A 13,595-nucleotide genomic window follows, 5' to 3' on the forward strand; every position below is an offset into this window, starting at 1 on the left:
CCTAGAATTCCTGCTAGTACCTTTCCTTCCAGGAGGCAAATTTTCTGCATATTATTATTATTATTGTATAAACAAACCCTTTATTTGCTGCACTGCAGACTTTCCCCTTATTTTTTCCCCCGAATTCAGAAGCTCAGATACTGCTAGAGACATGGAATAAAAACTCATTCTCCGTGCAGACTTTGGAAAAGGATTTTGTCCACTTGGCTGCGATACAGATGCGTCAATCCTTTCATTCCCCCCCCCCCCCCGCCCCACCTCATCTCTGTCAGGCTGGAGAGGCAGAGGAGCCGATCCATTATGTTGCTGCTATCTGATTGGCTGAAAGGTCCGTGGCTGGGCTATAAAAAGAGACCTGAACAGACTTTGGAGGGAGAAGCTCAAGAGGATTCTGACAGCATCTTTGTGGAGAAGGAAGAGCTTTCAAAATAGAAACCACAGCTCCTCCTGCTGCCTTTCTTTCCTACCTGCGACTCCCACACCGATAGCAAGATGTGTAAGGGACTTGCAGGTCTGCCGGCTTCCTGCCTAAGGAGGTAAGATTGCTGCTATCACTGATCAGCTTAAACTCTGGGATAGACAGTTCTAAGTCACTTGCATGCTGTATTTCTTAACTTTGTTCTTTGGAATTAGAAGCGACATGGTTAACAGAACAGCAACTTCCTATTCTTTTTTCACCAAGATTAGCTACATATTGTGACTTAGGAAGTATATATATGTTCTGCAAATATTCAGACTTGTGTATTGTTTCACACGACCAGTATCAAGAGCTGTTCTGAGCAGGTCCTTTCATCAAGCTAGCTTAGACTAAGGAGTAACATGAGGTTTGGGGCTATGTAGAGAGGCTGACAGGAACTCGGATTCATGCTTGTATTTGAGCATCACAGGATCACTTTTTAGTTGTATACTAGATTTGGGGTATGAAGAGACCTCAAAAGGAAGTCGAGTGGCATCACCAGACAAACTGATGATGCTTTTCTCTGTGTATTGCAGTATTGGTCATTCTATGTTCTCATAAGCAATGGTGGTGCTAAAATATGGTTTTCAAAGCTAGGTTTCCCCCTCTCTGGCTGCCCCACTCCTAGTTCTTAAAGTTTCCTATGTGAGAGGATATTGAGAAGTACTGATTAGAATAAATCAGCTAAAAGTTCTGCAGCCAATCTCAGTAAAGACCTGGTTTTATCATGTACTCTCTTGTTTAAAAAAAAAATAGACTTTAAAGGTATGTAGCTCTTGATCTGCCTTCAGCTTTTCAAACAAGATCTAAGTAAATGATTTCAAAGGATGCTTGCATACCTGTCAGTCAAAAATAAAATACAAAAACAGTATATGTTACATGATTTTCATTTATAACAAAAGGTAAAAGAAATCAATCTGAGAGTATACTCAGTATACAATCTGAGAGTATACTCTGTGTGTGTGTGTGTGTGTGTGTGTGTGTTTCCGGACAAATAGAAATCACCTTATAATTCAGTTTAGAAATAATCCCTGAAATCATAGTCTTTGTGCTTTCCTAATAAGTTTATCTTTTAAGCAGTCTGCCATTCATGAATAAGAACATGTTGATGGTCACTTTAAGTGAAGCAGCGAGGTCTGACAGAAAGGGGCTAAGCAGTAAGAATTCCTCATCTTCACTTTTGATTTCCTGATCAGGGTGAAGCAAGGCATGCGAAGCTTTAGTTATGTTCTTCACAATCAGGAAAGAGGCTCCACAGGGGGTCCTGGTTGCTCAAGGTCACATGCAAGGTGTGTGGCAGAGTGGAACCAACTTAGGTTTCCTGTCTCCAGTGGCTTCTAAGGTCACTTTAGCTTTTATCTTTGTAGTTGTATTCTATTGTGTTATAAGGAAATTTGTTAGGCAGAATTTCAGTTCTTCATAAAAATGACCCTGGGTTTATTCAATAAATGTTGGATCTCAGGCAACGACAACTTATGGGAATATGAAATAATTTCTTTGGAACTGAATTACAAATATTATCACGTTAGCCTTCCAGATTGTATCTTTCTATTATTGAAGAAATTTTTGCCTCTCCTGACCAGTTTCCATTTAGGGAAGAAGAGAAAGGAAAGCAGTTTTGTGAAGGAAAGTAGATACTCTTTAAAGGATAATCCAAGAACATAATGAGATCCAAATAGTTTGGGAAGGGACAAGTGTCTCAGTAGCTGAACTGTCTTTCTGCCCTTTGTGCCCTTGTCCCTTCCAGGTAGGAACAACTGCTTGCCAGCAGGGGGAGTGCAGCAAAAAGATTTTGCAGTTACTTGCTTTGCTTTTCAATCTACAGGTTACTCGAGCTCACTCATATATCTAGTATCGTTCCACTGACAATAGCAAAGATATGGTTAAAATGGTGGTTGTACAGAGGAGCTTCTCTGAGACAGACTGAAAGGTGAAAATTCAAATTATACATGAATAGGTGAATGAACCAGTATTAGGACTTTGGTCTCACAATTTTGCTAGAATTACAAAAATTTTGTTTTCCCAAGAAGTTTATGTTGCTACAATTTCAGTTCCCTCAATAAACTGCTCTGTCTCCTGCATTAATAATGATTTTTTTCATGGTGATGGTACTGGTATTGAACTCAGTGCCTTGCATTTGCTAAGAAAGTTCTCTACTGCTTGAGCTATACCTTCAAGTGCTTCAAGATCTATCCAAAGGGTTTCTTTTATACCAAGATGATTATCATGTTAATTCTCCCCCCCCCCCGCCTCTTCTGTGCAGTGCAAAGGACATGAAGCATCGGCTGGGGTTTCTGCTGCAAAAGTCTGATTCTGGTGAACACAGTTCATCCCACAGCAGGAAAGACAGAGGGGTTGTTAATCAGAGGTAAGAAAAATGTTTCTGATCTTAGTCCATTGACTAGGGGTTATCTAATGGCAGAGTCATCTTATAAGAAGAGAGGAAGTTATGCTCATAGTCAAGTCAGATTTTTATCTCCAGGGCTTCCATTTTCATGGATGTCATAACTAGATTTGAAATTCCCATCTATTTAGTGAAAAATTGTCCTAATCATTGTTTTCATCATAATGATGGAAGATAGAAATCTGCATGGTATTTAGGATCTTACATTTCTTTCCCCAAATCTATTTTATGACATTCACATTATTCTTTTTTTTTTCTCTGTAATGTCTCAAGGGCGAGCCAAGAGGAAGTCAAGAAATGGGCTGAATCACTGGAAAACCTGATTAGCCATGAATGTAAGTCAGATACCTTTCACCTTGAGGCTGAGGATAAATGCACTCTAGATAAAACAACTTATCTTGTATTCTGCAAGTCTGAAAGGAAATACAGAAAGACCTAAGCTCCTTCTGTTCCTAGATTCAGTATAAACTGGCATTACAATTGGTGAGCTTAAAATTTTACCATGATTTATGACAGGATGTTCATAGAAGAGCCTGGTGACAGAAAGAACATCATTCTCATCGCATAGAAAAATGACAAAGAGAAAAGTTTTCTGAATATGAAATCTTGTAGAGCCATTCTCAGCTTCTCTTTCCAAAATTCACTTTGGTAATATATGGCTGCATAGATTCTTCAGGAATGTACTGCTTTTTTGAAAGTAGCTTTAACATTGAGTGGAAATCATTAGGCATAGATAGCACCTACTAGATATAACTAGAATCTACAGGATGTTTAACACATACTAGGGTTATTTGGCCCCAAAGTACTCTCCAAAGTCAGCAAGATTTCCCAACCCCACACTCATCCCCCTTAAGTAGCTTAGTTTAATTTGAAATTTGAAATATTAATTTCCAGCTGCTAGCCAGCATGATGACAACTGTCATTCTTTTTCTTGTGTCACAGGTGGGCTAGCAGCTTTCAAGGCTTTCTTGAAGTCTGAATTCAGTGAGGAGAATATTGACTTCTGGGTCAGCTGTGAAGAGTACAAGAAAATCAGGTCACCCTCTAAGCTCAGTCCCAAGGCCAAGAAGATCTACAATGAGTTCATCTCAGTTCAAGCAACCAAGGAGGTAAGTTTTCATAGCTGAGAAGTCTTTGGATCTGACTGCAAGTTCTTAGAGATGACATTCTAGGGATCATTGGATTAAGAAATATTTGAGTAGGTGTCATAAAAACCCCAAAGTGGATTAAGAAAATTAAAGCTCTTTCATCCACGTGGTTTTAATAATATTTCCTGATAAATCTCCCTGATTTGAAGGAAAGAAGATACTGTTCTCACTTTGAAGTAGAATCAACTTATTAATTATTATTATTATCATTATTTCACATATGGCAGGGTAGATCCAATTGTCCTGTACTTCATTCTTGGGACATGGAGTACCCATAGTCCTCTATTATCCTGTACAGAGAACATCACCTCCTGTCCTCAACAGGGTTGGAGGACTAATGGCACCCTGGTCTTTGCTCCTCAGGTGAACCTGGACTCTTGCACCAGGGAGGAGACAAGTCGGAACATGATCCATCCTACAAGAACCTGCTTTGATGAAGCTCAGAGGAAGATTTTCAACCTGATGGAAAAGGATTCATACCGCCGATTCCTGAAGTCCCGATTCTATCTTGATTTGGTCAATCCTTCCAGCTGTAGGGCAGAGAGGAAGAAAGGAGGCAAGAGATTGGCAGACTGCACTCACCTGCTCCCCCAGTATGCCTAATTCGCACTAAAGGCAGAGGGCTGACAAACTAAGACTCTATGCTCTGAAAAATCTGAGGCCAAATATTGATCTCTATAAAGCACCAATGCTTTATCCATATTGTAGCCTAAGTGTTCATGCTGTCTGCCATGTGTGAGTCACTTCCATGTACAAATTAGATTTAGTCATGGTGGTTGGGTCTTCATCAGGGTGGGACCTTGTTCTAGTCCAGTTTCCCCTAGTTTCCTTGAGGATGACATGCAAGCAAGTATTCAAATAATGACCTTGTAGGTCTGGATTCTCAAAGTGTGTTGGGAGTTCTTCTCCACTCCTAACAGTCTGACCTCAGGTTGGTTGATTGATACACCCCATGTGTATGTATACATACACATGTATATGTATTCAGTTAGCCAGTATTTCCTACAGACTCTCAGTGGATATGTATGTATGTATGCATATATGTTAAATACATATATATATATATATACTATATACATATACATTCCTTATATGTTGTATCTATGTATTCAGATTGGCGTGTGACACACACACACACACACACACACACACACACACACACAGTATGTAAGAATAGTTGGGAAAGACCTAGGTGCTCAAATTAGAGAGTGTATATGCAATTCCATGCAAATGATGCTGGCTCTTCAATACTGCATTCAAACAGGGCAAACTGAACTGACTGCCATTCAGACAAGAGAGAAGGATGGTAACTTCTTGGGGAAGCATCTATGGGACTTCATGATTAATTTAACTGCTGGTGTCTTCACATTGAGTGCTATTGTAAGGAACAAATACCATAAAGAATCGTACATCTGGCCAACACAAAACTGTCTTGCATTGGTTATCACTTTTAAGTCCTTCTGCTGCTTGCTTTTTCTTCTTCGCCTGGGTACTCAGAACCTGTGGCTCAGCAGTTGGATTGGTCTAGAGTTGGGAGAGGAGAGACTTGAGCTAAGAAATGCAGTCATGGCATTGCCAGCTAGCCCTATCATCTGTAACTGGCTAAGCAAGAGCACAGAATTGGAAAGTTACGTTACTATCCTCTGTCCTCTTTTTCTTTCCTGATTAAGGTGCTCTTCTCATATTTCCCCTGAGAACCTTAGCCAACAGATGAGTTCCTTGTGGTTGTTTATTTTATTTTTTTCTCCTTCATAGTGGTTCTAGGCTCTATGCCTTCAATACAAAGCAGGGGAAAGGTAATACTTTACAAGGGGAAAACAAGTTTTCACAAACTGAGAAGCTCTCATAAATGTTCTCTTCTAAGGTAAAGTTGTGTTCATTCCATACCAAATATCAGGGCTAGCAGAGACTGAAGGCATTTCTTTCTAGGCTCTGAGAATAAAGGAGAAAGAGAGAGAGAGAGGGAAAGAGAGAGAGAGGAGAGACAAAGGAAGAAAGAAAGGAAAATGAAAGAAAGGAGAAGAAAGAAAGTTGTTAGAATTGTTGTTTGGATCTTTTCAAGACAAATGAAATACTTGAAAAATTATCATTTATGTTATTTATGCTGTTGTTTTGTACAATATTTTTTAAATTATTATATTGTTTTATAAAATGGAGATACAAGGTATCACCTGAATTACTAATGAATGCCCAGGAAGTAATTTCCTTCTCATTCTTCTAAAACAATTGCCTTTGAACTACCCATACTCATGCGCACACACACTGTATCCAATGCTCAAGTTACATGCACAAGCACTTTTGTGGCTTTTAGCCAGTGTATAGAGCTGCAAAATGAAGATGCTAGAGTGTTTGTATACAAATCCCATGGTGTCAAAGATGTAAGGGTTCAAACTATACCCTTTCTGTGCAGCAATCTTACTCTCCATGTCCCTAAAGTTCCTCATCAACTTCCCTCTTTTGTTATCCAACACAGCCATGTTTCTAGTTGACTCTAGGATCCAAACATACAACTCTGGTCTTGCCCTATTCTGTCAGTCAGAACTTTCAGATTGTACCTGTACTCACCGAATCCTGTCTCACAAATAGGTCTGGAAGGTCATTCTGAATGAGAAGTAAATTATTTTATGTAATCTATTTCGAGTGTGTTTTTCAATGACATGTTCCTGTGATCTCAACACCACTTGTTTGCTCATGGTCCATGGACAGAACATTCCTTCCATCTGCATGCCTCTTTCTCCTGTGCTTTATAGGCCTCCTAGCTGCTGCTTCCAGTGAAGCACACACATCTTATTATTAAGGGTAAATAAAAGCTTCATGCAAAATGATGTGCTTGGAAACCCATTAATGATCCACAGATACACATTGTGAGAGGCAGCAGGGTGCAGGATAACTTCTGAGGATGACTCACACTGGGTCTTTTATCCTTGCCATGCCAACTATCTCTGGGAAGCAGAAACAGAATGTTGTTGATTCTTTGTTTCCTGAAGCTCTGCTGCTTCCACTCATAGAACCAGCCCATTTTGGCTTTAGAGACTGTACTGAACACATTCAAAGGACTACTTCCACTTCATCAATAGAGATTTTTTTTTTAAAAAAAGAACTCTTCTACTTCCAATTACCTCGCTGATTGAAGAAAAATGGAGCATGGAGTAATTGAGAGGGTTGAAGGAAGCTATGATATCTGGGAAATGGAACCCATGCCCAAACCGCTAAAAACTCTTCCTTTATTTTTGAATTATTTTCCCTGAAAAGAGGTCACAGAAATGCTCATGTGTGAAGCCACAGATATGTCATGTTATGAGAGCCCTTTCCCCACTTCCTAGAGCTTTTCTTTTTATACTTTAAGAGTCATGGTTGTAGGGTACTAGGGACATCGGATCATAAACATTTTTGAATGGTTGGCCTTTTAAAGAGCTCATGGAAACTATGGTTCATATCCCTTAAAAAGAACACAGAGCAATCCAAAGTTCTCGTAAATGTTTAGCAACAACTTTCACAGCCTCCCTTCAGCACATACAACATGATTATTCCTATCTTATACTTGTCAAACCATACTTAATTCTCAAAACATCCCTGAGAAACATAGGTCAATTTTGATCATTCCTTCACTGAATTTCTATAGATGAAGAAACTCAGGTACAGAATATTAACTTGGCAACTTCTAATTGCTTGTAAGGGATAGATACTAGCTCAAATTTGAACTGAAGAGGCCTGGGCACCTACAAGCATAGCAGAAACATGTAACACTCACCAAATAGCCACATTCCAGTCAGTGAAAAGCAAAGGGTCTCTTTCAGACATATTAGTGAATAACTGCCTCAAAAATGACTGGCTTCGTGACACATACCTGTAATTGCAGCATTTAAGAAACTGGACTAGGAGGATTGGGAATTTGAGGCCGGAATCAACCTGGCTATATAGAGAGTTCCAGGCCATCCTGGGTTACATAAAAACATGTGGTTTTAGAAAAAAAAGCAAAATAAAGAATAGAGCCAAAATGTACTCTCCATTGCTCTCTCGTATTTTGTTGCAAGTTTGGAGTCTCCATATACAATGTGGAGAAGAGCCTTCTGGCCTACCTCAGAGCAAGAGGTAAATAAAACAAATCATGGTTGAGTTAAGCAATGTATGCATCTCTCTTCTATTGTAGCACAGTATTGATTACACTAAGCAACGGAGGCTCTGTACCAGACTTTTGCCATTTATATGTGTGAGGAGGAGAGCAGGCACTCCGTATGTAGTTAAGAGGGCTTATTTATAGTTACAGCAGTTTTAGAACTCCAAACTTCACTTTATTGGGAGACATTACAAAAGCCAAGGTGCCTCAAGCTATCTTTTGACATTCTGTATTATAAATGCTTAGATTTTTAAATTAAAAATGAGATGATAGAAATGATGGAGCCCAATAAAATAAGTACTAGGAAATAGGTATTTGCAATAGGGGAAAATGGGACCAAGGGGAGAGAGGTAGAAGAATAAAGGGGGGATAAAAATGCAGGCAAGAATTCATTGTATATACCACAGAATTGAGAAATATAAGGGAAGGGGTGGGTTGAAGGGAGTTGAAGATGCTGAAGTGAAGATATAGATCGAGACGCATTGTACACATAAACTGCTTTGTTAAATGGGAAAAAATTCAACACTTAACCTAAAATGAAGATAAATAAGGGAAAGAGTGGGTTGGAAGGAGGGAGGGAGAATGTTGAAAGGAGTGGCATTGATCAAGATGCACTGTTTTCATAAACTGCTTTGGTGAATGGCAACTTCTTTGTACAACTACTTAAAGAGAATAAAACTATTTTTTAAGAACAGGATGGAAGATGAGAAAAGGAAAAAAAGATGAAAGAAAAGCTATAAAGAACAAACCTGAAAGGAAAACCAACTCCTCATCAGCCCAGGTTAACTACACCATGGTGGAAAGTGTCATTAGAGCAAAGCCAGTCAGATCACTTGGTATACATGACAAGCCAGAAGTCAAAATACTGTATAAAAATCTACAAAAATGGAATTATCCTATAGAGTTAATCCAAAGGCTTGGTTCTAAACATGCTTAGGTAATTAAGCCACAAGATGAGTTACTAAATCACCTAGTTTTTTTTAAATACACATGGCTTTGCTTTTTTAACATATAGTTGACATAAGGAAATATGACAAAAGAGAGGAGCGTATTAGGACTTATCCTTTTTAAAAAATTAATTGCACAGAGGAAACATTTAGTCAGATGACTTAATCAGATCCAGGTACAATTAGAATCCAGGTTTTAGATTTTTGCTAATTGGAAGAAATGAGGTCAGTGAGTGCTCAATTCCTAAGACATCCCAGTGGAGGGAAAAGGGGTTAAATAATGCCTGGAGAGAATGAATTGTTTCCAAAGGAGACTTAAAGTTGTTATGTATTCCACAATGCTTTACATAATCTTATTTAACACTTAGGACAAAACTGAAGTAGTTAGTCTTATTATTTTTTTTCCATTGTAGAGAGTGAAACTTTGATATAGAAGAGTTCAGAAATGTATCTAAAATCGTACATCAAAAAAATGTGGTAGAGCTTGGGTCAACTCAAAAATCTTCCCACAGAGTTTCACATGTTTATTCTAATCAAGGACAACAGAGAAGGCAGAAATAAACAAAAGCAGGAACTGAGGCAAGCAAGAGAAGAATAACTGGAAGTAAATGAAATGGAGAGAAGAGGTTAAAAAAAGGTGAAAAGGAGGAAAAAAGAAAAAGCAAAGAAAGGGAGCAGAAAAAGACAGGAAAGCAAATGTAGAAGGGACATGAAGGAGTGAAAAAAGAAAATAAAGAAACATGGTATGAAGAAGGACAAATGTAAAATGCTCTTTGGTCCCTTACTGCAAGGTGGCTGAAGCACCAGGCAGCTACTGGGTTTTCTCCATGTCCTTCATTTCTTCTAAATTTTATTTTATTATAAATATTCTGTACAGAGGGGTTACAGTAAGGTAATGAGTATATTTTCTGTCGAGCATTGTTACCCCCTCCTTTGTTTTCTCCAACTATACTTTCCCACCCCCATCTCCCACACTCCTCCTCACCACCAAGTTGTAAAGTTCATTTCCAACATAGTGTCTTGTGAGTCTCATTGTTGCAATGGGTCATCCTGCGTCCTTGTTTCAGCACTTCGTTATTCCTCTTCCCCTCCCCAAATTAGATAAATGTATATACGAGATGCAAGGTACCAAAATCAAATACAGTGACAACAGGGAAATACCATAGGGGGAAGAAAATACAAAGGAAACAAAAAAATCACATAGTGCATTAAAAACAACAACAACAAAGAAAGACCTCTTGTGTCCATATCTTGGAGTTCATTTCACTTTATCTTATATGGTCATATGTACATAGCTTTGGAACTTTTCTGTTTATCTGATAAGATTATTTTAGATGTATACTAATTATTGCAAATTGGGGAAATCATGGGACCTATATTTCTTTGGGTCTGGCTTATTTTACTTAATATGATTTTTTTCAAGTCTTTCAATTTCCTAACACATGGAGAGGTATCATTCTTTCTGATGAAAGCATAGAATTCCAAATATACCACATTTTCTCATCCATTCATCTACTGAGGGACATCTGGGGTGGTTCCATATCTTAGCTATGGTAAATAATGCTGCAATGAGCATGGTTGTGCTGGTAGCTTTAGTATGGCCTTGTTTGTGATCATTTGGGAAATCCCAGAAGTGGGATTGCTGGGTCATAGGGGAGCTCTATGTGGAGTCTTTCAAGGAAACTCCATACTGCTTTTCAGAGTGGTTGAACAAGTTTACCCTCCCAACAACAGTTCAGTAGGGCTCACTTTTGGCCACATCCCCTGCAGCATCTGTTGTTATTAAATGTCTTGATTATAGTCATTCTAACTAGGGTGAGGTGGAATCTCAATGTTGTTTTGAGTTGGGGCTGGTCTGAGGTACCCTGAGGGTCGGTGAAAAGGGCAATTTGGAAGCAAGGATTAGAGAAGAACCAGGACTATTTTGCTCTCTATCATTCTTCTGTTTGTTCCTTTTTCTTTGCAAGGTTGTGAAGTACCCACAAAGCAACTATTTAGTTTGTTTTTATTTTCAAATTTATTATTATTTGTAGAAAGAGGATATAATTCCAAAAGTCAGGTTATGACTTTGATCAATGTCACTCCTTCCATTGTTCTCCTTCATGTTGCAACTATTTTTTAAAATATATATCAACAATAACAGCAACAACAAAAAACAAAGAATGACAAAAATTAAAGAAAGGATATACAAATCCCCCAGCTCTCTTTTGGCTTCAATGCACTGCTGCTTGGGGGGCATTATCCAGAGACTAGAAGTCAGTCAGCCACTCTTGAAATCTCACGCAAACAGGACCCCAGCTGCAGACAGACTTTGGGCCCCATGGTCCTGGTCACGTTGTTCCTGCCTCCCCTAGGGGACAGAAGCCAGTGGCCACTGGTGACTATTGGGCCCGGGTTAAAGGGCATTCCCTCCCTAGTGTGGCCAAGGCAACAATGCACACAAATTAGTAGCTGGACCGTGGGAAGTGGTAAGAGGTGACCTCTCCAGACTCCCAAGGGCTGACTGAGAGCACTGCTACTGAAGAAAAGAGAAGATGACTTTTTTTCCCCAAAGACTATTTGTAAAATTCCCAGAGTATTTCACTAATCCAGTTGGTCTTCCTGTAGCTGTCTTCTCTCAGGACAGTGGATCCCTGAGATATATGTTTGATCATAATCAATCATGGAAAACAACATCAGAAGTCACATACATGAAAATGACTGCTCCTGTGGTGGGGGGGAGGGGGGAAGGGAGGGCGCACGCGTGCGCGCGTGTACCTGCACCAGTTCTGGGACTTGAACTCAGGGGACCTAGCTACTGTCCCTGAGCTTTTTTGCTCAAGGTGGGCACTTTATGTCTATCTTTTTGGGTAGTGAATTGGAGGAAAAATCTCAATCTCTCCTGTTTGGGCTGACTTTGAATTGTGATCCTCAGTTATTCTTCTGAGAAGGCAGGATTACAGAAGTCAGCCGCTGGCACCTGGCGCCTGCTCCTTTTATCATTTTTCCACCATTTCTCAAATATTCAACTTCTTAGTATACATATACAATGGAATTTTACTCATCCGTTAAAAAGAATGTTATTTTACCATTTGTAAAGAAATGGAAAGCTAAGTGAGGTTAGATCCTGAGAGAGACAAAAGATGACTGTTTTCCTTTACTTGTGGAAGGTAGATTTAGCTTACCTTGGGGAGTATGCACATGTATATAAATACATTAACTGAAATATGGTAGTTTCAAGGGAAATCTTAGATATAATTCTTTAGAAAGGCAAAATCAACGTTCAGCAATATAAAACCCCAGGAATCAGGTACTTGAGAGGGATGAGGTGAGGTCAAGGGAAAATGGGTAGAGAAATGAAAAGAAGAAGGGGAGGAAAATGTGGTCAAGGACCCACTGTGTAGCCAACAAAATTAAGAAGAGTGAGGGAAGGGGTGGGTAGAGGAGGGATGGGTGAGAATGTTGAAAGGGGTGACATTGATCACATTATATTTATGTTCATAAGTGACTTGATTAAATGGAAAGTCCGTTGTATAACTACTTAAAACAAAACAAAACAAAAACTCTTTAAAAACGAGTTGACTTCTTCCTTCTCTTTTTGTTTTGTAGGACTTGGACTTTTTTATGTCTAGCTCATTTTTTCATGATTTGGGGGTCTTAGGAATAACAGGTCTTAGAAATATTGCAAATTCTAAAGCAAGTGCGTTTCTTCTTCCTTTATTTCCTCCTGAATGATGGCCTGAGCGTGCATAATGTCATTCCAACTACAGACCACAGAGCTGTCCTTCCTGATTCACTTCACACACGCGGCTATCACCCAGCTTTGCAGAATTCCTCAAAGTTAAAATTTTCAAAATGTCTCCACCTGAAAGATATCTCTTCATCCAGGACCGTATCCTAAATGTCTGGGTTATTGATTTAATATTTTTGTCCTCCTCCTACCACTGGTCCTATATCTTCTAATTCACTTCAAGTAACTGACCGTGTTTGTCGATACACATTTGAACTATCTCCTTTTGAAAATTCACAAAGCCTTCAGGCTAGTGTTCAAGGCCCTGATTTTTAAGTTTTTCACACTTTCTTCTTTAATCCGGGAGCTATAAAGATTTGTGATTCCTGAAGTGGTACAATGCTACTTGCTTCTGTCATTTTCCAGTTAGTTCATCTCCAGAATCTAGCTAACACCTGTTCTTAGTTTTAAACTTAACTACTCATCTTGAAAAATCTCCCAATGTCTTGCGTGGTATGACTTAAATGTTCCTTTTAAAACTTTGGCATGCTTTATTAGCCTAGTATCCTGATGACACTAGTTTATATGTAAATCTCCCAAATTTTACTGCCAACTCCTCAAGGTATGAACCATGTTTCATTTGCACCAAGTAATGAGTTTAACACATACAAGTTTACTGTTGGCTGAGTGATTGTCACTAGTTTATGGATTCCTGGATATAAACAGGAAATAGTCTATCTAGTTTCTACTACTTCCTGAGTACTTATTCTATACTGAGTGTTGATGTGGTATAGCCCTAGTTGGCCATGGTCT

At 39.0% G+C, this 13,595-nt stretch overlaps 1 protein-coding gene across 2 annotated transcripts; it reads left to right on the forward strand.

Moving 5' to 3' along the window:
- The first annotated feature begins 374 nt into the window (after positions 1-374).
- On the forward strand, positions 375-5,031 carry Rgs4 (regulator of G-protein signaling 4). Of its 2 annotated transcripts, XM_013021762.1 has the most exons (5): positions 375-536; positions 2,721-2,825; positions 3,135-3,196; positions 3,804-3,970; positions 4,373-5,031. In XM_013021762.1, exons 1-5 carry the CDS (start codon positions 493-495, stop codon positions 4,610-4,612), a joined length of 618 nt encoding a protein of 205 aa, XP_012877216.1. In that variant the 5' UTR covers positions 375-492; the 3' UTR covers positions 4,613-5,031. The 2 variants fall into 2 exon arrangements, with proteins under 2 accessions (XP_012877216.1, XP_012877217.1); XM_013021763.1 differs by lacking the exon at positions 3,804-3,970 and having other exon boundaries at positions 388-536; positions 4,373-4,530.
- Positions 5,032-13,595: the final 8,564 nt, after the last annotated feature.

This window comes from Dipodomys ordii, unplaced genomic scaffold (assembly GCF_000151885.1).
Source record: "Dipodomys ordii isolate 6190 unplaced genomic scaffold, Dord_2.0 Scaffold57, whole genome shotgun sequence".
Lineage (NCBI taxonomy): Eukaryota > Metazoa > Chordata > Mammalia > Rodentia > Heteromyidae > Dipodomys > Dipodomys ordii.